Source organism: Stegostoma tigrinum, chromosome 6 (genome assembly GCF_030684315.1).
Source record: "Stegostoma tigrinum isolate sSteTig4 chromosome 6, sSteTig4.hap1, whole genome shotgun sequence".
Taxonomy (NCBI): Eukaryota; Metazoa; Chordata; class Chondrichthyes; order Orectolobiformes; family Stegostomatidae; genus Stegostoma; species Stegostoma tigrinum.
The window spans coordinates 27,241,821-27,269,440 of NC_081359.1; the positions used below are offsets into that span (position 1 = coordinate 27,241,821).

The 27,620-nt window shown below is 42.2% G+C and overlaps 1 protein-coding gene across 6 annotated transcripts in view; it reads left to right on the forward strand.

Moving 5' to 3' along the window:
* Nucleotides 1-27,620, forward strand: part of lmo7a (LIM domain 7a) — a 241,740-nt gene that overhangs the window by 117,249 nt on the left and 96,871 nt on the right. For all 6 annotated transcript variants that reach the window (XM_048532457.2, XM_059646495.1, XM_048532458.2 and 3 more), the window contains one exon: nucleotides 20,464-20,570. In XM_048532457.2, the coding sequence (XP_048388414.1) occupies nucleotides 20,464-20,570 (107 nt within the window). The remainder of the gene's footprint in view (nucleotides 1-20,463; nucleotides 20,571-27,620) is intronic.

Consider the following 27,620-nt stretch of genomic DNA (forward strand, 5'->3'; position numbering starts at 1 on the left):
CGAGCGAGAGAGCGCGAGAGCGCCTCTCGCGCGAGCGAGAGAGCGCGCGCGCGCGCTCTCTCTCTCTCGCTCGCGCGCGCGCTCTCTCTCTCTCGCTCGCGCGCGCGCTCTCTCTCTCTCGCTCGCGCAGCGCGCTCTCTCTCTCGCTCGCGCGCGCGCTCTCCTCTCTCGCTCCGCGCGCGCGCTCTCTCTCTCTCGCTCGCGCGCGCGCTCTCTCTCTCTCGCTCGCGCGCGCCGCTCTCTCTCTCTCGCTCGCGGTGGCGCGCGCTCTCTCTCTCTCTCGCTCGCGCGCGCGCTCTCTCTCTCTCGCTCGCGCGCGCGCCTCTCTCTCTCTCGCTCGCGCGCGGCGCTCTCTCTCTCTCGCTCGCGCGCGCTGGCGCTCTCTCTCCCTATTCCTTGCTCACGAGCACGTGGCATGGGCAACAAACCCGAGACGACAATTCTGTTTGTCCGAGCTCCCTTCTACCTATGTCGTTGCTGCCAATGTGGACCACAACTTGGGGCTGCTCCCCTCCCCCTTAAGGATTCCAAAAACATGATCCGAGACATCCCTGGCACCTGGGAGGCAACACACCAAACCGTGAGTCTCTCTTGTCCCCACAGAACCTCCTATCTGCCCCCCTAACTATGGAGTCCCCAATGACTACTGCTCTGCTCCTCTTCCCCCTTCCCTTCTTGAGCAGCAGGGACAGACTCTGTGCCAGCAACCTGTGCCCCACTGCTTTCCCCTGGTAAGTTTCTCTCCTCTTCCCCCCCCCCACCCCAACAGTGTCCCAAAATGGTGTACTTATTGTTGAGGGAATGGCCCACAGGGGGATCCCTGCACTGCCTGCCGGCTCCCTTTCCATCCCCTGACCGTAACCCATCTGCCTTTTTCCTGTACGTGAGTGACTACCTCCCTGTAACTCCTCTCAGTTACCCCCTCAGCCTCCCGATATGCCATCTGCCAACTGATTAAAAGCTCACATGTTATCTAGAAAATAGAGGTTGCTGGGAAAACTCAGCAGGCCTGGCAGCATCTCTGAAGGAAAAAAATATCAGTTAATGTTTTGGGTCCAGTGACCTTTCCTCAGAGCATGTCATTTGCCCAGGTTTACCACCATATCTGCTTGCGATGCTGCTTTCAGGGAGCTGATGGACTTGCACCCCAAAGGTCCCTCTGTCTATCAATGCTCCAAAGGGTCGTGCAATAACTATGTACTTTCATCTTACATTTGACTTCCCAAAATGTACGTCACCTCACTTGTCATGGGAATGACACGCACCCTGCAGAAGAAGCAAACCCCAGATGACGAAACAATGAAAATGCATATGTGTGCTCTTAAGAGCCCTGCATATTTCAGACTATGTTTGCATGTGCTTTACATAAAATAATGGGAAGTAGAAGTGACTAGAGTTAATGTGTAATTGCTTTGTGACCATGTGTAATGAGTAACTTGGCTAACTGTTGTAGCGTAAATAATTTGCAGGCAATTTCTTTCCCATTTTTGGAATGAGGGAATGGTTGATAATTCAGTTGTTTACTTTGTGTATTGGCTGGTTGACCGTAATCAAGTTACCTCTACTTCTGCTATAAGTGCCTTTTGAATGCAATCTGTGATGGCCATTAAGACATGTCAATTGGGACACGAATCAACGTTTTAATTGTGTGTTGGAGCATATTGGAATTTGGTGTGGTTTATTAAAACTAAATGATGAACTCCAAGGAATGGCCTACAGTGGAGTGAGGGTCATTGCATGTGGTTTTTTGTAATGTAATGCAGTGATTGCTTGTATTTTTTTTTTGTCCACAGTATTTTTCACCACTTATCACAATCCATTGGAAACTTTTTGAAGTTGTCTTTGACTTTTCCCCCCTCTTTGTGGTCAGTGCCTGGTTTTATGCAAAATGCACATTGAGGAAGTGCACCAATTAGACGATAAGATAAACACCTTTCAAGCAAAAAGTTTTGCTTTTCTTTGGACAGGCTGCCTAACCTGCTTTTATCTGCCTTTGGATTTTGAATGCTGAAGAGGGCAAGATGCATAGGTGCACGTAGTGTTATCAGTTGAGTGAAGGTTATATCAATAATTGTTGGGACAAAGGTCATCTGTACAAATAGGAGAAACTGAGTATTTTGTCTGTTGTATGTGTTGTGTGGGTGTGTACACATTTATGCATAGTAACATATCTGCTTATGTTTATTTTCAGAGTGTAACAGTTCCAATTTTATTTAGAAATAAGTTTGAAGGGGAAAGGCTCAAATTTTAAAAAAAATCTTGTTTTCAATTGTGATTTAGTTACAAATAGCTACAACGTTAGCTTTTATTTAAAGATAGCAAGAACTGCTGGAGTCAGAGATAACAGTGTAGAGCTGGAGGAACACAGCAGGCCAGGCAGCATCAGAGGAGCAGGAAAGTTGATGTTTTGGTTGGGGATGCTTCTTTAGAATGGAGTTGGGGAAGGGAGGTGGAAGATAGAGAGAGAGGAGGGGTGGGGCTGAAAGAAGGTAGGTGAAATGCAGGTGAGTGCAGGTAGGGAGTGGTGGGGATTGGCCGGAGGTGTGGACATGTGGGAGAAAAGATGGACAGGTTGTGTCAAGTCAGAGGTGGGAATGAGAGGGAGGGTTTGACATGGGATGAGGCAGGGGGTTGAGGGAGGGGCTGGTGTGGTGATTTTAAAACTGGTTTCAAACTTTTTTGTCTTCCGGTTGTAGGCTCCTAACGCAGAATATGAGGTGCTGCTCCTCCAGTTTGCAGGAGGTGTCATTGTAACACTGGAGGAGGCCCAGGAATGGACAATTTTGTCCAGGGAGTGGGAGTTAAAATGGTTTGCAACCAGAAGGGTGTTGTGTTTTGTCATGAGTGTGCAGCTGCTCTAAGAAACGATCTGAGTCTCGGTTTGGTCTCGCTTATGTAGAGGTGGATGCAGCAGACCAAGTTGATGGATGTGCAGGTGAACCTCTGATATGGAAGTGATAATGGGAACTGCAGATGCAGGAGAATCCAAGATAATAAAATGTGAGGCTGGATGAACACAGCAGGCCCAGCAGCATCTCAGGAGCACAAAAGCTGACGTTTCGGGCCTCGACCCTTCATCAGAGAGGGGGATGGGGTGAGGGTTCTGGAATAAATAGGGAGAGGGGGGGAGGCGGACCGAAGATGGAGAGAAAAGAAGATAGGTGGGGAGGAGAGTATAGGTGGGGAGGTAGGGAGGGGATAGGTCAGTCCAGGGAAGACGGACAGGTCAAGGAGGTGAGATGAGGTTAGTAGGTAGGAGATGGAGGTGTGGCTTGGGGTGAGAGGATGGGATGGGTGAGAGGAAGAACAGGTTAGGGAGGCAGAGACAGGTTGGACTGGTTTTGGGATGCAGTGGGTGGAGGGGAAGAGCTGGGCTGGTTGTGTGGTGCAGTGGGGGGAGGGGACGAACTGGGCTGGTTTAGGGATGCGGTGGGGGAAGGGGAGATTTTGAAGCTGGTGAAGTCCACATTGATACCATTGGGCTGCAGAGTTCCCAAGCGGAATATGAGTGGCTGTTCCTGCAACCTTCGAGTGGCATCATTGTGGCACTGAAGGAGACCCACGATGGACATGTCATCTAAAGAATGGGAGGGGGAGTGGAAATGGTTTGCGACTGGGAGGTGCAGTTGTTTATTGCGAACCGAGCGGATGCAGTATACTGCATCCGCTGTACCCGGTGTGGCTTCGTCTACATTGGGGAAACCAAGCGGAGGCTTGGGGACCGCTTGGCAGAATACCTCCGCTCGGTTCGCGATAAACAACTGCACCTCCCAGTCGCAAACCATTTCCACTCCCCCTCCCATTCTTTAGATGACCATCATGGGCCTCCTGCAGTGCCACAATGATGCCACCCAAAGGTTGCAGGAACAGCAACTCATATTCCGCTTGGGAACCCTGCAGCCCAATGGTATCAATGTGGACTTCACCAGCTTCAAAATCTCCCCTTCCCCCACCGCATCCCAAAACCAGCCCAGTTCGTCCCCTCCCCCCACTGCACCACACAACCAGCCCAGCTCTTCCCCTCCACCCACTGCATCCCAAAACCAGTCCAACCTGTCTCTGCCTCCCTAACCTGTTCTTCCTCTCACCCATCCCTTCCTCCCACCCCAAGCCGCACCTCCATCTCCTACCTACTAACCTCATCCCACCTCCTTGACCTGTCCGTCTTCCCTGGACTGACCTATCCCCTCCCTACCTCCGCACCTATACTCTCCTCCCCACCTATCTTCTTTTCTTTCCATCTTCGGTCCGCCTCTCCCTATTTATTCCAGAACCCTCACCCCATCCCCCTCTCTGAAGAGTCTAGGCCCGAAACATCAGATTTTTGCTCCTGAGATGCTGCTCGGCATGCTGTGTTCATCCAGCCTCACATCTTATTATCTCTGATATGGAAGGTTTGCTTTAGGCCTTGAATGGAAGTGAGGGGGGAGGTGTAGGGGCAGGTGTAGCACTTGCTATGGTTGCAGTGAAAGGTGCTGGAGGTGATGGGGCTAGTGGGGAGTGTGGAGTGGATGACGGAGTTGCAGAGTGAGTGGTCCCTATGAAAGGCAGTTCAAGATGGGGAGGGAGATATCTCTTTGGTTGTGGGGTCAGATTGCAGGTGTCAAGTGGCAGAGAATGATACGCTGGGTGCGAAGGTTGGTGGGGTGATGTGAGGACAAGGGGGATTCTGTCTTTATTTTTGGGGGGGCGGGTTTGAAGGCAGAATTGCGGGAAATGCAAGAGATGTGGTTGAGGGCATTTTTGATCACTGGAGCGGAGAAGTTGCGGTCCTTGAAATAAGAGGACATCTGGGATGTTTGGGGGTGGAACCCCATCTTGGGAGCAGAGACAGGGGAACTGGGACGAGGGGATCACATTCTTGCAGAAAGGTGGGTGACAGGAGGTGTAGCCCAGATAGCTGTGGGAGACAGTGGATTTGAAATAGATGTTAGTTTTGAGGCGGTTAATAGAGACAGAGACAGAGAGGTCCAGGAAGGAGAGAGAGATATCGGAGATAGTCCAGGTGAAAGGCAGTGGCTGTCTCAGTGCTGCCTTGTGCCCCCACAAGGTGCTTGAGCAGTTCATCAACTTTACTAACATTTTTCCCAGCTACCTGGACTACACCACCCCTCACCCACCCTCCTGCAAGATTAAGATTCCTTGCTCCCAATTCCTCCGCCTCTGCTGCATCCCCTCCCAAGATGGAGCTTTCCACTTCCAGACATCCCAGATGTCCTCCTATTTCAAGGACTGCGACTTCTCCCATCACCCAACTCTGGTGATCAAAAATGCCTTCAACCACATGTCTTGCGTTTCCTGCACTTCTATCCTCAAACCCCTTCTCTTCCCCTTCCCCCAACAAAAATATGGACAGAATCCCCCTTGTCTTCACATCTCACCCCACCAACCTCCGCATCCATCATATCATTCTCTATCACTTCTGCCACCTACAATCTGACCCCACCTCTATCTGGCTATCGACATCGGTGAGACCAAACTTAGACTCGGACGGTTTTGTAGAGCATGTGCACTCTGTACGCGACAAACAAAACACCTTCCAGTTGCCATCCCTGGGTGACATATCCATCCTGGGCCACCTCCACTGCCACAATGACTCCACTCACAAACTGGAGGAACAGCACCTCATATTCTGTGTTGGGAGGCTTCAGCCCGTTAGCCTAAACGTGGAATTCACCAGTTTTAAAATCTCCCCAGCTCCAGCCTTATCCCATGTCCAACCCTCCCTCTCATCCTGTCTCCTTGACCTGACACAACCTGACCATCATCTCTCCCACCTATCTGCCCCAGCTACCTCACTGACCAATCCCCACCGCTCCCTACCTGCACTCACCTATCACCATCACACCTACCTTCCCCCAGCCCCACCCCTCCTCTCTATATTTATTTCCCAGCTCCCTTCCCCCTCCCCATTTCTGAAGAAGGTTCCCAAACCAAAATGTGAACTTCCCTGCTCCTCTGCTGCCTGGCCCTCTGTGTACCTCCAGCTCCACACTCTGTTATCTCTAGCTTTTATTTAACTTAGGTTATACTTTAATTGAATTGCCACATGAATGCAGCTTCAAAGTTCATTTCTTTCAACTGGAAACAAGTGGAGTATGAACTGGTGGTACAATTTAGACCATTGCTGTTTTCACCAGTAAATGATAGAGCTAAATTAAATAATGCAAGCCTGTGCAGTTGGTCAGAAGTCTGATTTTTTTTTTTCCCCCTGTGTGAACTGCGTTTGCTAATTCAGTTCTATCTCCAGTATGTTGCTGATTTTGTGTATACTGCGTACAGTAGCAATGTCATACTATACCCACTGCAGCACTGTATGCATCGGTGCAGGAGAAGATGGCCTCATTTAAATGGTTGTGTTGCTTCATAGGGGCAATCAATTTTTGTTTTCAGAAGTTGCTTTGCAAGCCAAAGAGTTAATGCCAATCTAAAACTAGAAATTGTGGTTTGGTTTTGTTTCACTATTTGCAAGCTCTCTTCACATATGATTAATTAGAAATTCCTGTCACTTGCTGTTTTGTTTTACATTTCGATACACTGAAATAAATATTGAACTGAACTCTCAAGTTGTTGTGAGCAATGTAGTTCAACCTGGAGTCTTATGGAAAAGCAAAATTGATGGAAACTAGTTTCTGTATTCAATTTAGTTTATGTTGGCAGTTTATTATGGTTGGCATTAATTTGTTTGCTCAGTTTGCAAAGTCACTTAGTTCCATTTTTCTCCTAGCAGGAATGCTGTTTGGAATTTCTCTACATGCTACACCTTAACTTGCACTGACAATTTGGATGGACTGAAAGAATTAATGTGAAGTGTATAAAAACAAACTTCACATAACTCTGCCTGTTAGTGCCAATTACGCATGTGTGCTTTGGAAATTGCTTTGTGTCCACATTCGTGGCCAAAAATAAATGTAAAATTTCAAGTCTGTCCTTCCCGTCTAAGACTGAGCAAACGTATGCAGGTACACACCAATGTTTGAAGCATTGGCCATCTACAATAATCTGAGGTGCGGCTGTATTTGATTAGAAATTCCTGTCTTGTTGGTAACGGTATTCAGTGTTTCACCTTGCATTTGCAACTGCACGAATTGTGGGATTCCAAAAGAGTGCAAGAGATTGATTGATTAGAAAGCAGTGTTCTGAGGGGCCATGAAGTATTGAAAATAGTAATAATTCTGAAGAGCATGTTACATTGACTGAACCCATTCTACTTCGCACAGTCTGTGGGCGGAGGAGAGAAGTTGCATTGTAGCTTTTGGAGGTGGCAGGTGTGTTTGTACCAGCTCCTTAAGGCCCTCAGTTATGTTTATTCACATATCATTACTAACATGCCATAAATTATTTTGTTATCCAAACTCTGCTTCTTGTGTAGATACTCTACCGTGGTATATCCCTTACAACAAATCACTTGAAAGACCCAAGATAAAGAGGATTTGTGGCAAACAATCCTTACACTATCGCACCGTGTAGACATGGCAAATTTCCCTAAAGTGCAGGGGTGGTCATGTAGGCAAATGTCAAGTCACTGTCTTTTATCTTGTCTGCATGTCTCTGAGATCTCCATTTCCATTCACGACCTCTGGTGAAGGGTCTAGGTCCGGAACGTCAGCCCTCCTGCTCCTAAGATGCTGCATGGCCTGCTGTGTTCATCCAGCTCCACACCTTATCTCAGATTCTCCTGCATCTGCGGTTCCTATTGTCTCTAATATTTTGGGGACCTGGGTTTGAATCCTGCCATGGCAGATAGTGGAATTTGAGTTCATAGATCATACATCATAGAATCTCTACAGTGTAGATACAGGCCCTTTGGCACAATAAGCCCACACCGACCCTCTGAGCATCCCACCCAGACTAATCCCCATTATAATCCACCTAATCTACACATCCCTGAACACTATGGGCAATTTTCCACAGCCAGTCTTCTTGCCTGCACATCTTTGGACTGTGGGAGGAAACCGGAACACTTGTTGGAAACCCACACAGACATGGGGAGAACGTTTATAAACTCCACACAGACAGTCGCCTGAGGGTGGAATCAAACCCAAGTTCTGGTGCCGTGAGGCAGCACAGTCTAATGATGACCTTGAAACCATTGCCAGTCATCAGGGAAAAACCAATTTGGTTCATTAACGTCCTTTATAGGGAAGGAAATCTGTCGCCCTTATCTGGTCTGGCCTACATGTGACCCCAAAACCACAAAAATATGGTTGACTATCCTAGACAGGGTACGCCATGGGGATTGCCCAGTGTAATGCCAGTGCTTGGTCACCAGTGTGACCAATGATAGCCAGTGATCCAGACTAATTTCCTCAATAGACTTTAGGAATGAGTGGGAGTTATTTGTTTTTGATTGGCTAACACTTATAGTTCTGTCAGTTAATTTTCGTAATGGACATTGGTGAAAACCTTGGGCACGACTGTCCTAGAGGCAGTTATCATGGGATCGTAGATGTTGTAATGTCAAAAAATGGACCACAGTTTGCCAACAAGGTTTTCAGCCACTGTATGAGAGAACTCCCAGGAAATGTATGGTTTTCCAAGAACGTGGGCCAACATTGATCATAGTGTCTGTGCAGTTGAGTGAAGTATTGCAGGAATCTTGTCATGTTTTAGAACAGTTGCCTTTGAAGATGGTGAGCAGTCACCATGAAGCACTGCAGGGGTAAAGTTGTCTTTGTCTTATCACATCATAGGGCTTTAGAGAGTGGTGATTTTTGGGGGTTGAACCTGAGGTTCGCCGTGCCTCAGAAACAGGGGGCTGTTGAGAAGGAGAGTCCTTTGTTGTCAACTCACTCAGTGCAGGGATTAAACTCCCGCTATTGGCGTCACTCTGCATCGCAAGCCAGCCAGTCATCCATCCAACTCCGCTAACTGATCCGCTTCAAAAAGCTGCATCCTCTGTGTCGTAGACCTACAATGCTGTTTGGGAGGGATTCACTAAGAATTTTGACCCTGCGACTTTAAAAGAATGGCTAACTATTTCCAAGTCAGGGTTGTGATTGGCTTGGAGGAGATCTTGCAGGTGTGGTGTATCTGCTGCTGTTGTCCTTCTCATGGGTTTGGAAGGTGCTGCCAATGGAACCTTGGTGCATTCCAGCAGTGCATCTTCTAGATCGTACACATTATTGCTACTACCACTGATGCTCAGAGGAATGATTGGATGTGGTGCCAATCAAGCTGGCTGCTCTTGTCCTGGATGGTTTCAATGTTCATGTGGTGTTGGAGCTGCATTCATTGAGACAAATGAGCATTTCAACTCATCCCCTGACTTCTGCCTTGTAGGCAGTGGAAAGCCTTCAAGGAGGTAGGAGATGGTTTACTCCACTGCAGGATTCCTAGCATCTGACCTGTTTTTGTGGCCAGAATATTTATATGGTTAATGCAGTTTGATTCCTGGTTGGTGGTCACTCAGAATAGATTTTGTGCCCTCGTCACCCCCTGAGCTTTGTCCAGTGGAGTTCAACATGGAGTATTGATTCATTGGCTGAAGGGAGATTAGGACTTGTTAACTACTGCAATTGCCTGGCCCATGTGCACCCTAATAATGAGATTTCATGGAGTCTAATCTGTAATGTTGAGGACTCCTTGGCCTGTCCTGGTGGTTCAGGACATACCCAGGTACAATGACCATATTGCCTAAGGGATTGTCTTTCAAAACCTTCTCCTTTTCAATCAAACTTTTGCTGATCTGACCTAATATTTGTGCAGCTTGCAATCATAATTTATTTGGATTCCTTGTAAAATGTCTTGGGAGTGCTTCATTGTTTAAAGATGATGCGTGAATGCAAGTTTTTGGAATTTAGAATGCAAATTACATTGAACTTGATTCAAGTTTCTGCCAGGTTTTACACGATTGTGTTGCTGTCTCTAACTTTATGGGCATCTGAAGTATGCATTGGTGTTTAATGGCATTTTTTGGTGTTAATAGACACCTTTTTTAACAGCTTTATGATGTTGACCTATAAAAAATTTATAGAGGAACTGACTGCTGTATACCACACATAGCTAACAAATGAGTGTTTAGTTTTTGAATGAAATTTTCAGGTACAAACATGAGATGACTTGTAATTGGTAAACATGTTGATCAAGGATTTTTATTCTGTCTGATAGTTTAAAAATTAGCTTATCAATAAGCTTGTGCCTGGGTTGCTGCTCTGATATTGAAGAGTTTTATCATGCAAGAGGGGGGAAAAAAACCCCACAATGTTGTGAAATGCTGCTCAATTGTTCCCATTCATAAACTGTTTTATTCTGAGTGTGTGTTTTGACTTTCAGCAGAGACCCAAATGAGAAAAAAACATTCAGTGCAGAAAACTAGTGCAGTTGGACACAATTAGCAATCTGGTCACAAAATAGTAACTCCCTCCTCATTGTGTCTGGTCAGTGTTAAAATAAAAATGAAATGGTTTGCAGAGATTAGAATAGTTGCAGAAAGGAAAGGTTGCTGGATTATAATTGCACCTTTGTTTCTCCACATGCCTTCTCACCAGTCTGGAATGCTGTCATTTGACTGAACAGGCTGTTAAGGCCATATCCAGTCCAAAGGTGACCTCAGAAGTTTAACTAAAGGTGGTGACCTCGAGTGTGTTCGTGAATACTTGGCTTCTTAGATAAATATAAGGGCGTTACTGAAGTCTGACTTAACTATGTGACATCCAATCCAGGAGTGTATGGCTGCTTGAAAATGTCTTTTTAAGTTCCTGACATTTTGTTTTTCTCATTTTAATAGTCTCTTTATGCTAACTGTCCATTCCCATCCCTCCTCTTCCAAGAACACTTTTCCTCACTTATTGGTTAGTCTAACTCCTCAAGCAGGGTGGATCCACTTTGACATAGTATTGGTTTTACACTATTACATTAGGCTTGTGTAAACAGTGTTGGAAGAACCATAATCTTGACCATTGCTTCAAAGAGAGACATACTGCTTAAGCCTTCTGTCTTGCACTCAAGAACAAATGCAAGTATGCCAAATTTTCAAACTATCACAGCAGTTTATTGTACAGAAGAAAAGGTGTCGATTATTTGGAAGTCCTCCCTGGCTAAGGTGTTGCTTTGCAGAAAACAAAAGTGAGCAGTAGGCTCTCCAAATTGCTAAAGCCATTTAGACTTCTGCTATTAAATATGATTCTGCAATTAGATAGCACTTTTTGGACAGCCCCAATGACATGAACAACACCATTAACAAACAATTTAAAATAATTCATCAAGCTTGTAATGTGACCCATTTACCATTGCTGGAAGTGACATATTCATGCACAAGAACCCAAAGGGATATGCTTGTTCAAATCTTGCATGTTGTTTGCATTGCATGGGACATGGAAGCCTAAAGCTTCCTCTTGCTTTCACCATGCAAAGCCACAATCAATCTGTGTTGACTTACCAATCAATTTATTCTTTTCTCCTAGAGTATAAATTATGGTGATCATTTTGAAATTACATGTTCTTGCCATTGTCCTGATGAGTGCATGATGCAGAGCTTGAGGTAACAAGGTGTAGAGCTGGATGAACGCAGCAGGCCAGGCAGCACCAGAGGAGCAGGAAAGCTGATGTTTCTGGTCTGGACCATTCTTCAGAGCTTTGTTTTTGGCAATATTTAAGTTCTGTACAACTAATTACAATATTATTCTTCTACTGTCACCAGCATAGATTATTTTCAGGTGTGGCATTGTAAATATTTAGATGTTGATGCCAAATCTTTCCTAAATAAGTCAAAAAATGTAGGTCAAATCTTAGTATTTTGGCAAAGTGTGAGTTGTATTTAGTTTGGAGGAGTGATTCTTGGTGAGTGAGGTGAAGTGAGCTTTCTCGTATCTCGCCACACCAGACCTCCATGTTGAGCATCACGTTTGGTTTGTGCTCCATCTTATCTTGCTCTGTTCCCAGCAAAACCTATCACTCACAGCAGACTGGGCACCATACCCCTGCCATAATGAGCATTAACCAGAAGCTTGTTGCTCCCTAATGGCAGTCTTGCTACGTTGCTTGTGAGAAGTATCCAAGAACATGCTGAGGGATATTGTAGTAGTGTCTCTACCTTTTGAGCCAGGAGGCCTGGGATTGTCACACCTGCTCCAGAGATGAGTAACAGGTTCTCAACAAGTTGATGTTTGATATTATCTTGTAGTTGCTTTTTTAAGCTGAGATGAGGCTTGGTGAACATTTCACCTTACTCTACCATAGCCCCTGTCACTCAGTACCTGATAGGCACGTATCAAAGTGTTTACCGTCACCAAACAAAATGAAAATATACAAAAATACCTGTAATATTCAGGCAGCAAAAACAGACCAGGCAACATTTGCAGAGAGAGACCAAAAAATTTCTGCCTTTATAATTCTTGCTCATTGTAAAAGAGTACAAAAACGAGACATTCTGCTAAATCTTTATAAGGTGCTGTATTAGCCTCAGATGAGCACGTTCTAGGCATCACACTGTTGGAAGGACATCACAGGGCAGAGAAATGTCTTGCTAGTTAAGAGGTGAACAATTTTCAGTTAATTGGACTATTAAGTGATGGTTGAGAGGAAATTTCAGAAGAGATGCTCAGAATCAAGTAAAAGTTGTTGAGACTAAATAGGAAGAAACTGACACTTCTGCCACTGGAAATAGGATTCCAATTGAAGAACTTGTCATAGAGCCATAGAGATGTACAGCACGAAAACCTGCCCTTTGGTCCAACTTGTCTATGCCAACCAGATCCTAGATAAATCTAGCCCTAATTGCTATTTGTGTGTCGTAACTTGTGTGTAATAAGATTATGGAATGATGCTTGTTAATCCACTTTTATGCCAGCATTTGCTGATTTTGGAGTTGTCTTCAGCTCAAAGTATTTGAGGGATTATTTACATTGGCTGACGATTTCACAATAAATTATATAACCTTTTAACAGAGTGAACAAAAGTACAGTGTAAGGAAACATTAGAGCATGTGATTGTACCCTGCAGTGCGCAAACGTTAAGTGCCTGCAATATCAAAATAATAGAAGACTTGAAAATCTAACACACTTGGTAGGCACAACAGATTTTTATCACTCATCACTTGTTAAACATGACTAATTTTCACTTTCTGTTAACATAAGCACATACTGCTGAGGTATTTGTTTTTGAACGCCTGACAGGTATGCAAATATACATTTATTCTTCTTCTTTGCCACAGTTCCAGAGGTTTGGAAGTGCCTTGTTTCCATAAGAACATCAATTAGAGTAGATCATAAGCCTCAATCTTGCTCAGCCTTAAATATATTCATAGCTGACCATATACTGCAAATTCACTTTCCTATCCTATTCCTATTATTGAATGTCTGTTGAATCCCTTAGTGTCCAAAACGCTATCTCACTCTTGAGTGCATCCAATGACTATATATCCACAGTCCTCTGTGGGAGAGATTTTTGCATATCTGAATGCATTTCTCCTACTCTCTCACCCTGAAGTGACTTAACACTTATCCAGAGGCTGTTATCCCCAATTTTCAGTCAGTCAGCCAGCCAGCCAGCCAGACAAACAACCCCTTTGCATCTACGTGGTTAAGTACTCTTAGAATTTTGTCTCAATCTTCTGGATCTCCTCTTGATTGGAGAACCCCCTAACCCCAGGTGTCGATCTCTCTTTTTTCAGATTGATCACAATATTACTTGGTTTAGAAAATGTCCAGTTAATGAATACACAGATGAGCCAGGTGCACTCTGCTCAGTGACTCTTCTGTAACTGCAAGCAGCTTCCCATTTCCTTGATCGTTCCTAATTGGAACATCTCCATCGAATTCACCCTTGAACTTGTTCTGCTTTGCAGAGAGCAACCCCTATTTCTCTGATATCTTCATGCAACAGAAGTCTTTAACTCCTTGTAAACCCTGTCCTGTTCTTATACATTCCCTTTTTGATATTACCGATGCAACAGCTTCGGTATTCTATTTTCGTTTGAGATATTTTGAGCCAAGTAGTCAGAGTGGCATGGCCTGATGTCATTTTGGAGTGGCCTCCCTCATTAATCATCATTTTTTTTTGGTCACTCACCTCAGTCTTTCTGGCTGCCCCTCTCACAAGCCCTTGTTGAGTGAGTTTTCAGGACAGAAAATAGTGAGGTAAGTACAAAGAATTGGCGAGTAGAATAGAGTTCTGAGGAAGGGTCGCCAGACCCGAAACGTTGACTCTGACGTTTTCTTCACAGATGCTGCTGGACTTGCTGGGCTTTTCCAGCAACTTCTCTTTTTTGTTGTAGAAAGAGTTGGAATGTTTCTTTTATGACTAAAACTAACTTAGTTTACAACTGAAGGGATTTAATGATTTCACCTAGCATTTGGGTTTTAATGTTATTCTAGTGAGAGGATGAGAAGAATTTTGCCTATCATATTATGAAATATCCCCTTTTTAGAAATGCAACTACAAAATTAAGCCAGGAATTATGACACTATTGTAGTAAATGTCCCATGCTGCGCCCTTCGCATCTATCATTGTGTGATACCCAGAATTGAGTTCACTGCCTCAGCTGGTGCTGCTGTAGTATTTTATAAAGGATTAGCGTAGCTTTCTTGTTTTTGCTTTTTGTTCGAAAGCAATCCTCTCCAAGCGATTAAACATACCTCCCATGTATCTGACTGAGGCACAATTGTACATAAAACTAGAACACCTACTGATTCTACCACTAACATTAAAACACCACCTCAAACTATCTCCTCAGTTTTGCAGAAAAGATAAAGAATGGTGGGAAAACAGAAACTGCTTTTATGAACTGAATATCTGTGTCAGACAATTGGAATTTTTGTGTACTTGTCAATTCATTATACACCCTGTCTTTTTGTAATTATGCGAAACAAGTAAAACATCTATATTTAGGCTTGTCTCTGCATCTCCCCTGACAAGAGCTGATTCCTGGCCAGGGACGTGTGGGTGCACAGCTGCCAGACATTTCTTTGGTACCTTGCGCAAGTACCTCACCTTAAATCATGTGGAAAAATTGAGTTTCTCGACGTTGCAGTCTGGCCTAACCCAAGTTTTCCCGACAGCCATGAATGCCCTGAGAGATTTGTTAGTAGGACCTGGGAGGAAGTGTATGAGGAAACCAAAAGGATATAAGAATTTTGCAGCAGTAATAATGAGGACTTCCAAATTCTGATGTGATCACAATATTAGGTTTAGGGCCATTATGGGAAAGGAGAAGGAAACTAGTGTGGAAGTTTGTGGAAATTCTCAACAGGAGGCAGGCTAATGTCGAGTGAGTTGGAAAGTGAACTGAGCCAGGCAGATTGGAATCAAAAATCCGCAATACATGAGCAGTGGAAAGTGAGCCTTTGCAAACCTGAAAATTTGGATATAAACTAGAGACGGTTACAGGAGGTGAGGTGGGGCAAAGGAAGGGAATGAAGAGTCAACACTCTGGATGATGAGAGATTAAAATGGATCAGTAAAAAGGGAATTATAATAAGCGTCAGCTTCATAATCTTGGAAAGAATCAATCGGCGTACAAGGTAAAGAAAAGTACTGAAAATCTATTAAAAACTAGAGGATCAAAGGAGAGGCGATAGCCTAGTGGAATCCAGAGACCCAGATAACAACATGGATGTGAGTTTGCTCGCTGGTCTGGAAGATTAGTTTTCAGACGTTTTGTCACATTTCTAGGTAACAACATCAGTGAGCCTCCGATGAAGCGCTAGTGTTATGTCCCACTTTCTATTTAAGAACATAGACATAACACCAGCGCTTCAATGTTCTTAAATAGAAAGCGGGACATAACACCAGCGAAGACTTGTTAAGGCACAATAGGAAGTGTGGGAAGGCAAATATTCCAGATGCTGTGGTCTGAAATAAAAACAGAAAAATGATGGCCACACTCAACTGGTCAGGCACCATTTGTATGGACGAAAACAAAGTTTATTTTCAGATATGTGACTCCTCATTGGAACTGGAATAAAGTTAGAGATGCGCCATCAGCTGTTTGACTTCTGATTAAAGCCAGTATATGTACTTTTGTATCAAAAGAGTGCTTTGCATCTCCCTTTTTGTCGGTAGCATCTGCTGATCCAATGTCATAGAAAAAGTGGCAATGGAACGATTAAAGTGAGTGGTGCGGATGATTTTAGAAACATCATTCTGGGACAACATTTGCATTTTAAAAAAACTTTGTCAAATGGGTGAGAGTCTTTATGGATTTATTGAAGGCAAATGATATTTGACTATTTTGAGGTTATTGAAGAAGAAATGAGGAGGTTTGAACAGAGTAATGTAGTTGAGGTATGTGTGTGTTATAGGGGTTTTCAAAAAAGTGTTCAATAAAATATAACATGATGATGGGCTTGTTTACATAATTAAACACAGGATGAAAGAAGCTGGGACTGTGGTGTGAAATTGGCAAAAAGTCAAAGCCGAAAGAAGCAGTGAATGGTGATTTTTCTAAATTGGAAGTATCTGGTGGTGTTGTCTAGAAGTAATTGAGTAAATTAGGCATAATTAGGAAATTTATAGAAGAAATAAAGCATGTTAGTCAACAATTGGGGGAGCTTATTATGAAACTTCAGGAAGGCTTAATTTTGGGAATAAGTAGGCACATTGTAAATCCATGATATTGGGAACTGCAGGTGCTGTAGAATCCAAGATAACAAAGTGTGGTGCTGGATGAACACAGCAGGCCAAGCAGCATCTCAGGAGCACAAAAGCTGACGTTTCGGGCCTAGACCCTCCTTCATATCTCTGAAGGGTCTAGGCCCGAAACGTCAGCTTTTGTGCTCCTGAGATGCTGCTTGGCCTGCTGTGTTCTTCCTGCTCCACACTTTGTTATCTTCTGTTACACTGTAAATCCAGTTTAACACACAGCAGTATGAAGTGACTTGTTTGGTGACCAAAAGACTTTGAGTGCATTCTTTATTTTGATACCTCAAAAGTTTTTTTTCTTAAAGTGCTGAAATGCACACTGATGTTTGGTGTTTAATTGTTCCTGTTTTTATAATTTTTTTCCCGGCATATTGTGACATTAGTTTGGCTGTTTTTTGACCATCCGTAGTTTTTGAAATTGATGAATCTCCTGCTTGAACATTGCAAACCTTCCAACCACATTGGAATCGGTTAGGGAAGTCTCGGATAGAGAGGGACAGGGTCGGATGCTGATGTATCTAAGTGAGAGATTTAAAACGTAGAACAATACAGTGCAGAACAGGCCCTTTGGCCCTCGATGTTGCCCCTCCCCCGCACTATCCCATTGTTAGCCATATGCTTATCCAAGGACTGTTTTAAATGCCCCTAATGTGGCTGAGTTAACTACATTGGCAGGCAGAGCGTTCCATGCCCTTACCACTCTGAGTAAAGAACCTGCCTCTGACATCTGTCTTAAATCTGTCACCCCTCAATTTGTAGCTATGCGCCCTCGTACAAGCTGAAGTCATCATCCTCGGAAAAAGACTCTCTCTGTCCACCCTATTTAGAGGCAGTGGTAATCCCGCTACATTGTTACAGTTGTCCTCCTTGGAGTTCAAGTGCAATTGTCTTTGTGAGTTGGTATGGATTGTGAGAGGTGGAAAGGTTAATGCTGAATTCAATGGCAGCAGCTCTGATCAAGTACAGTCATGTATTCTGAATAGTATTAAACTTCTTACATTCTACTGCTTCACCATTCAGGTATATGGTGAACGTTGTCTATACTTTTGACTTGAACCTTTTTCAATGATGGACAGACTTTGAGGGATCAGGAGGTGAAAGGTGACATGACATCCTGTCTTGCAGAGAAGTTCAGTTCAGTGTTTGTCACAGATGTTCCCCAAGATATTCATGGTCTAGAATGCTGATGATGGCTCTGTTGAAGATTAAAAGAAGAAACTGAGGGTCATTCTTTTGAAAAAAAATTTTGCCTTGGAAATCTAACAGTTGACAAACTGAAGCTGTTTATATGATACAGCTGAATAGCCAGTGTGGACACAGATGAATAATGAGTGCTTACATTTCAGTTTATGGTGGGAAAATTGGTATTACATTGCCCACAACTCTATTACTAACTGGAAAAAAGGTCATTAACATGACAAATGGTAACAACTTGATCCACATTTACTTTTACACCTAATTTGTTTCTCATTTCTGTTGAATGATTCTCTTGTCCACCAATCTCTTGCTTGCCCTTCTTAGCTGAGCTTCTGCCTGCTCCACACTAGTGATCGCTCTTCCATTCTCCCCACCCAGACAAGAATTTTTGACCATGACCCTCTATTCAAATTTTCATCTTACTGAAAAGAACTAAATGTCCAGCTTGATTCTGTCGTTTAGCACTACTAGACCTTTGTGCATATTCATACATGAGCTGATATCGGGAAAGAGTAAAATTGTAACATTAACTTGGAATTTATCCAAAGTAGATGCAATTTCTTTATAAAATATTTATTAATCTACCAATAGAAAAATCCTTTCATGTATGTAGGAAACAGAAATATTTTACACTTTGTGATGTTTACCAAGAAAACAAATGGTTGCTGTTGATTTCATACAACCTCAAAAAAAGAACAGACCTGTTTTTATTCCTCAATTGTCGTGTCAGTCAAGGCTTTAAGAATAGTCCAATAGGACACAATGTGACAGACTGACTAGTCCAGTTCGGCATTTGGCTTTTGTTGGGGAGAAAAAGGTTGTACAAAGTTTATGCTGTTTTGAGTAGATGTGACGTGTTCTTTCAGATGAATAATGAACAAAACTATATGAAAGCACGTAGTGACATGCCCAAATGTGCAATGAACAAACAGTTGAGTGTTTTACCAAACTTACTTCAAATTCTTCAAAATAGAAAAATCTTAACAAGTTAAAGAAGAATTAAGCATCGTGCTTTGAAATGGTTGTATAGCAAGTTACTTTGCATTAATACACTCTGCTTTTTAAGTTCATTACAATTGCAAGGACAAGCTGTTAATCCTGCAAATAACCATGAAAGTATTTTGTAATTTGCTTTTTCTGTTCTGTTTTAACCCCACATGCACATTGTGATATGTGTGAGATTCATGTACACTTTTTAGTTCAGAGTTTGTACTTTGAATTAGTGGCATGTGGGTTTTTCCTGTGTGCCTGAGGAGCTTTGATGATTAGCTTGTCAGTGTTTATGGAACTTTTTAAAAATAAATCCATTAACAGAAGGATTCCCTGGGGTGATGAATGTAATTTGCCAGCATTAGGAGTCTTGAGTGGACAGAGTAAATGTTGAGGAATAATAGCTTGCTTTTTGTTTACAAGTATCAAGAACATTTTTGTTTGCTTCGGGAAAAATACATTATTGGGTAGATTTTCATATTTTCTGGTGCTGGTGTGAAACTATTTCTCTGACTGGAGATTTGTTTATTTGTTTGTTTGTTTGTTACGATTAGGAAATAGTTTCCCCAAAAGTAGAGATTTTAATTTTAAAGTTCCAGATCAGATGTATTTGATTAGAACCCTGAAAGGGATCCTTGAGTTTGAGACAATCTCTAAACTTGGTTGTGTGACTAATCAAGGAACAGGCTACAAAACTCTGAAGTCCAGCAATTGAAAAAAACAGTTAAATAAAAGCTATTGATTTGATAGGGAAGGGAATCCTCATTGGTGTTAGAAGATTGCAAAGCAATGATGTTGGGGATTGTTTTTTTTAAACCGTGTGTTATGAAATTGTTCAAAATGTGTTGTATGTAAAAGGCTTGATTTTTGTTATTTCCGATTACTGTTTAAATCAAATCTGCAGCATTGCTTATTTGTGTTTCATTGAAAGTGTATCTCATTGAATAAAAATGACGTATTGTCAGATTTCATTCAGGGATCCAACTTATCCTGTAATATCAGCTGGCATCACAACTACAGAGACAGAAATATCCGTCTTTCCGTGATGTGCCCCAACGCAATCAAAGATTTTTGCAGGGTTTTTTGTGAGGAACTAATTTTCTTTTTGCTTAAGGTTGCTTTCACAATTGCTGGTGAGCAGGTGCAGTGAATGCTGTACTATACCACGCCTTGCTTAAGTAGTTTGTACCACACTATATGTTACATTAACTGCTGCACTCTGCGCAGGAGTGTTCACTTCTGCAACAAAACCATGATTCAGGTATGTTTCAGAGCCCCATCGTAATGGCAGATAAGAGGAAGTATTATTTCATCCCACCTTTCTTGTGGGACTGCAGGTAGTTTCTGGGTGGACGAATGTTCACGACAAGGGCTTTTTAAAATAGACACCAGCGGTAATCCGATGTGTCATGAGAGACTACAAGGAGTGGAATGTTTATGTAATGCAGACGTCAGTAATGGTAGCTGCCCACATGTTGTGCAGTCATACTATAACAGGTAACAGACAAGTGCCAGTCAGTCCCACGACCAGCCCACATCATTAGATTGCCAGTGCTGATTCATTGGAAGTTTGATTACATATCTCTCTCTCTCACTCTCTCAGTTGCCTTGATCCTAACACGGGACTTTAGACTGAGTTGGTTTTCCTTGTTTGGCATATAACTAAGCAAGGAATTTGCTTTGCTTTTTTTCCAGGACAACATTAATGTTTTCCTGAAAGGCTGTCAAAAACTTGGTTTAAAAGAAGCCCAGCTGTTTCACCCAGGAGATCTACAGGATTTATCCAGTCGTGTCACTGTCAAGTAAGTGCTGCTTTATGTTTAAAAGGCTATTTGGATAGGTTGAGACTTTTAAATGTTGGTAATGTCTATGAGCTCTTTGTGACCTAGTGCTGGTATTAATATATTTTGATTGCATACACTGGCATTTGTATTTCAGAATATGTACAATGGTTTCTTTGTGGGGAAACAGGAGAGAAGAAAATAGTCGGGAGAACTGGATAACCAATTTTGTTATAAACTTTATGTCAGCAAGAATATGGTCGCGAAAGTTTTGAGTAGAAGGAAGGTCTGCTGTGGGTTATGCTTATGGAAACTCAATTACTTTGAATTATCTGGCATTCACAAACCTCTTTAGTCACAAAATTATTCTGCAAGATAACTTGCAGTTTGATGTGGTACACTTCCTTTAATCTGAATCAAAGGTTGTTTAGATATATTTGAAAAATGGGACTGGAAGGTGTGAATCAAACTTCATTTTTTTGTGCCATTATGATCTTGGGACATAAGCCAAGGTTTTTTAATGTTTCTTTAAATATGTCTCTATTTGAGAATGAGATATGTAGCTTGTTAAATTACAGGAGTTTCGTGGAAAATTAACACACCTGGGAATGCAATTTTTCAGCCAAAATCAAGTAAAGCTTCATAGTGTTCTTACCTTGTCCTGACCATACGTGTCTGAATTGTGTTTTTGTTCTGTGGTACATGTAACAACTTTGGGGAGGCACTTTCACAACAGAGAATCTATCTATCTATCTATCTATCTATCTATCTATCTATATATTATACATACAAAATATATGTATAATATATATGTAAGTGTTTCCGTTGGTTAATAGAAATGTGGATTCGTTTTCTAATTCTGTCGCACTTAACTGTTGTGCATGGTGCTACAAGTGCACACAGACAATCTAAGCATTCAGTGACACTCTCAATTTGCAGAGGAGTTCATGTGATTGCTATTGGAGAGATGAACAGTGTTTTATTTTGCTGGTTCCCCAGGATCTGCCTCTATGCAGTTGATAACAGCCAAGTTTACCTTTGGGTGTTATGCTAAGACTTGCTTGACCTTCAAACAGAAAAATTCACTATTCCTAATAAATTAGAAGATAACTTGAGCTGTAGCTGGTTGAGGGAGACACAATCAGAGCAAAACATACACAAGCCTGTTATTTTAATATAAATGCAAGTAAACATTGTTCAATGAAACCCAGTTGTCTTTTGTTATCCTCATTCAAATGCGTTTTCTTGCTTGAATGAACTTCATTAGATACAAGAATGGCATATATTTACTGGTTGAGCTTTTCTCCTTTTATCCTCAAATATTCATTCCACCATCAGACTGGCTTACCAAATGATGGAATCTTTTTTGTTGTCAAAGTACGGAATATAGTTTAACTCTGAAATTTATGGTCTTAGTTCAAGTGACGGCATAGCAATAATTTTAAAGATGATCATATGTTTTTATGTGTAAGAGAACTATTACCTAACAGACCGTTTAATAATATAGGCTTTGCATAGATTTGGCAAGTTGACAGGGGTGTGGTTACATTCTAGATTTACACTGACTGACAAATGAAAGGCTGTAACTAATTCTGAATTTCTGTGCCAGATATTCTCAGGTTAGATAATCTTTAATTAAGTTGCATTTCAGATGTAAACAATTCTATTCCCACTGTATAAATTGAAGGGGCAAGAAAAGTATGGGGAAGATTTCTTGTTTTCTCTGTTTCAAGTTTGTCCATTTCCCCTTACCCTTTTGCTTCCCTTATTGCGGAAAATATTATTCTTTAGAAGATTGTTTACTTTCTTATTTTGAGAATTTTTTTTGTATTGTAGTGATGATGCTGTATTTGTTAATCTCTCGAAGCAGTGAAGCCTGTTACACAGTGAAGTCTGGAAAGTAGGCCACCCTGGACCAACTTGACAGTTGTCAAAGATCGTGCACAAAGTCACCAGGGTTCCATGAAATAACAAGTCTATATTCTTGGCTTTGTCTATATTCCTGGGTTGGGTTGCTCAGATTATCTTGAATTAATTCCCTTTGCTATTCAGCTATTTACTATGGTTCTCCTCTGATCATTTAAGTATCAATAAGTTAAATTACCACAGTGGCAACTAAAGAGGAAGGCCATATTGATTTTTTTTCTTATAAAGAGCTTCAAGTTTTGCAAAATAATCTGAGGCCAATGCTTACTTCAGTAAATAGATGCTTTAATCAAAAAATATTGCTTTCTTTCCCTTCCTGAAATTCTGATTTTGAAAATTCTCGTATCCAAAACAGAATGCAAATATGATTTTTTTTGTTGTTGCTTCTTGCCTATAAAGCTTTCGATTGTAGCTTGTGATATCTTCTCCTGGGTATAAAAAGATTGAAATCTTGTTTTTGGAAATGGAGCATTGCAGGTGTTTCAAGTTGCATAACATGCTTTCGACACCCACCAGTGAAGGTGGCTGAACAGGTTTGTCCAGCTGTTTGGATCTGCAATAGAAAGTGAGAAAAAGTGAGGCCATTAACCCTTTGCCCTCACTGATATTGCTCTTATGCACATGTATATATTGGATCAGTTTGGGGGCATTCCTTTCTTCTGATGTTTTACCAAACAGCTGTTAGCATGTGTGTAATTTTAATATAAATTATATCAGACGGTTGTGGGATCGAGGGCTATTTTCAGCAAATTGAACATGAGGTTGAGATGTTCTGCTGGAGCATCATATATCGCAGTGGATATGTTGTCAGTATTCCAGGAAGTGCCGGAAGTTATCCTGGTGGTCTACAATTCTTCCCTCAATCACCAAGTGCTTTTTGTGTAGCACTCCTACAAGTTCCAAGGTGCTCCTTTTAGAGGTGTGGTTTTTAATGTTGAAGTAGAGGAGAAGCTATTAGGAGCAGCAAATTTATTGGTTATTTATCCCACTTCTATGAGTAGGACATTGCCTGTTTAAATCGCTTGTCGGACGTGGGCATAGCTGGCTGGCCAGTGTTTAGTGCCTGGCCCTCACTGCCCTTGAGAGAGGGTGGTGCTGCCTTGAACCGCTGCAGTCCACATTCTATAATGTAGGATCTGACTGAGATTAGGGATAGGGAGAGATGTAGATGCTGGAAGAGAGTGTAGGGAGAGGTGCAGGGGCTGGAGATGCTTACAGTGATGGAGTGGGCTAGCTGCTGGAGGAGGTTACAGAGATAGGGAGGGATGTAGGAGGTGGAAGAGGATAAGGAGGAATGTAGATGCTAGAGGAGGTAAGGGATAGGGAGGTAGTTAGAGAAGACTGAAGAGGTTGGAGGATGTTATAGACATGGACAGCATTTTAAATGCTGGGGGAGGTAACAGGTGGGACTGGAGGAGGCTAGATTTTAAGTAATGTAGGGGTGAAGAGGATTGAGGTAGGAAGAGGTGCAGGGATTTGAACAGATTAGAGATATGGACTTGGATGCTAAAGCAATGCAGACAAATATTCCAAGCTATTTTATGCTCTTAATCAGTGTTACGGTTGAGCCAGTGGTGTCCCACCTGTGACAGAGATTTACCTCCCAGCATGCAAAGCAGGAATGTTCATCCGTTTAATTGATTTGAGAATCATGATGGTACAAGATCAAATACCTTTATTTACTCTTGGCAGCTTGTGCTAGAAATGAAAAAAAATAATCCCTTGCATGTCGAGCACTTTGCAATCATCATGAAATTGTTTTTCTTTGCTTTGTTTTACTTGTTTGTTGTTCTAACACCCTGTTTCTCCAACACCACCCCCCCCCCCTTAAGTCATATTAATGGGAAAAGCATGTCATCTTGATGTGGCAAAGTATAACTGAGTGCAGCTATCAATTTATTCTGATGCAAGTGCTATGGGTATTCTCAATACCTAACAAATTAATCGGTTCGAGGGTGGAGTAACCAAATGCCACTGTCTATCAGACTGCGCTGTGTTGACGAGACAAGTACTGGTAGTGCCTCTCCCTATTTCTCAATAGCTCATACCAGTGATACTGCGTCATTCAATTTTATATTCCACCATGGTTTTTAGCCTTTGTTCCCACAGTTTTGCTGTCTGTACATAGCAACAGCTTGTATTTATATTGTACCTTTAAGGTTATGAAGCTGAGGAGATTATGAAGATCAGGAGAGCAGGCTGTGGAGAGATTTAAAAAAACAAAAATGTAATTTTAAAAATAGACATGCTGCTTAACCAGGATCTCTCAACTGAGCAAGCCTAAGAGTGATGGGTGACTGACACTTGGTGTAAACAAGAGGAGCAGAGTTGTTCAGAGTTACCCAGGAATGCATTGGGATAGTCAGGATGAGAGGTAACAAAAGCATAAGTGAAGATCAGACAAGGTAAAACAGGGGCCAATTTAGGTGATGGCATGGGGTTGAAAAAGCTGGAATGTGCTCTCAGAAGCTCATCTTGAAGTCGAATATACTAAGCTTGAAAACAGTTTTGTTTCACCCCAGATAGCCATGAGGGAGAGGGGTGGCATCATTACCATGAGTGAAGAGATTCTTGCAGGCTCCAAGTATGGCTTCACTATCCTAGTATTTAACTGGAGGAAACTTTATGATGATTTGCTGCTGGGGTTGGGAAAAGCAGTCAGACAGCTTTCAAGCGAGGTGATGGTGAGGTAGAACCAGATAACATTGGCTTAGCTTAAAAGCTGGTGTTGTTTTTGGATGCTATCTTTGACAGTTAGGATGCAGGACAGGAATCGGAGATGATAAAGACCTTGAAGGCTGCCAGAAGTCATAGTGTGGGATGTCAAATCATTGCGTGGGTGGGTCTCTGGCTGTGGCTGGATAGATAACAGTAGAACTGTTGCGTGCCATACCACCCACAGTTATTTACACCAAATTTCCTCCATTAGACTACGTAAAAGCTCTGCTGGCAGGTTGTGAAAAACAGACCGTTTACCTTTGTCACCGTCTCTCAGAATCTCAATAGTGATATTGATAAGACCCAAGTTGATATTGCAGCAGGGGCCACATTGCAAAGAATAAAGTAGAGTTTTTAGAAAGATGGGAAAAATCTGAAGGACCAAGACAGGGAGGAATGCTAGAGTGTGATTGTGTTTACAACAATGGTGAAGATGATAACAATCATCTTGTGAAGAAGACCGAATGAATTGCACTTTTACTATAAGCCATTTTGTGACATCAAGCAAGAAAAAACCTTTTTTTTCAATGCTTTTACTTCGGATGAAACTAGCCTGAACAATGAGTGATGGATATGGAAACAAGAATTTGACTTATTTGACACTCCTTTATGGAAATGTCTGCTTGGGTTGGGCATTTGTTTGATGAATTGCCTTTTTAGGGAACTGTCCTCCAGCAGTTAAGATTCTGCCAATTAGATGTGACTAACACACTTTCCTACAGAGAAGAGTCCACCTTCACAGCACGCAAATGGGAGTGAAAATGTTTCATTGCACTCAGGAATGTCATTTCAACCCCTTGGGGTGTGTTGTGCAAACAATCCTTTTGTACTTTTAGGTATTATAACCTGAAGGCCTCACCCAAGCTCTGGAGTTGATTTGGACAGTCAACATAGCGCTAGGATACATAAATAGAAAAATTTCAAGCCACCCAACTTTAGAAATAAGAAAATATTTTTTTCTCCTCACTAGTAGATTCATGGACCAAACAATGAGAGACAGTAATTGGTTGAAGTGACAGCTTTCCAAAGAAACTGGAAGATATGTTAAAAATGAAAATGTACATGCAAACTAATGCACATGTTTGTACTTTTCCTACTCAAAGTATTTTTGCTGTGCAAATTATTGAAATCACTAGCTGATTGAGGGCGGCACAAGAATGGATCGCCAGGGGCTTGGAGAATTAATGAAACTAATAATTCAGACAGAAGTAAAGTGGAGATGAAGGGGGAGAAACGTATTTGATTGAGAGGAGATAAATTGACTAAAGAAAAGTGTGAAAGAAACCTTTTTTCTTGTTTAAATTGTAGAAAATTCCAAAGAATACTTCACACTTGTAGTGACGACATTCTATTTTCTAATCTGGAGACACTGAGTCGTGTGGCATGAACGTAAATCTGGTCTTTGCACTGATGAGTGCTAGGCCTAAAATGTTTAGTTGGGAATTAACAAGGAAGTAGAACTATATCTTAACCTCCCTGTGAGTTAATGCTGAACTCTGTTCTCGAGACGAAAATGCTGGAGTGAGACAAGTTGCCCAACTTGGAGAAGTCAACACTTCATGGTTTGTCTCTTGTTTGCTGAATGCATTACACACTGTTACCAGTGTTTGCATTATTCTGATCCGTTAATAACACAGGTTTTGTTTTCAGAGAGGTGGGCAAAGGAACATACCTTAAACTAAGCAGTCGCCATAAGACTCTGTGCATGAAATGCCCATGTATAATCAGCCACAGCCTCTGGAAGAAGTTTGATGTGCCGAATCTCTCGTTCTTGTGTTGATCTGTAATATGATTGCAGTTAACTGCACTTACTGACAGAGATACCTCTGCACTTTTTTAAAATTTAAAATTCTAATGAAATAAGGTCGAATTAGAATCTTGTATCATTGCTTCTTCCCATAAATATAACTCTGACAGAGGTGAGACACTTACTCTGAATTTCAAAACCAGGGTAATAGACCATGGAAACCAGGTCTTTGGGTCAGGGATTGAGCTATAAAAGAGCCTGGGATTTCCCTTGGTCCTTCTCAACTATTTATGCTCCTTTACAAGTACAATTAATCCAACCGTTATTTGTATTTGTCAATTTTATCAATGGTAGGGCAACACAGTGGTGCAATGTTAGCACTGCTGCCTCTCAACTCCAGGGACCCAGGCTCAATACCACCCTAGATTACTCTGTGTGGTGTTTGCACGTTCTCCACTTGTCTACGTGGGTTTCCTCCCAAGTCCAGAGATGTGCGGGTTGGGTAGATTAGCCATGCTATATTGCCCAGGGATGTGCAGGCTAGGGGGGTTAGCCATGGGAAATGCAGAGTTTCGGGGATGGTGTAAGTCTGTGTGGATTTGTTGGGCCAAATTGCCTGCTTCCGTAGTGTAGGGACTCTGTTATTCTATGGTATTTGTCGTCATCTGCCCCTGGAAAAC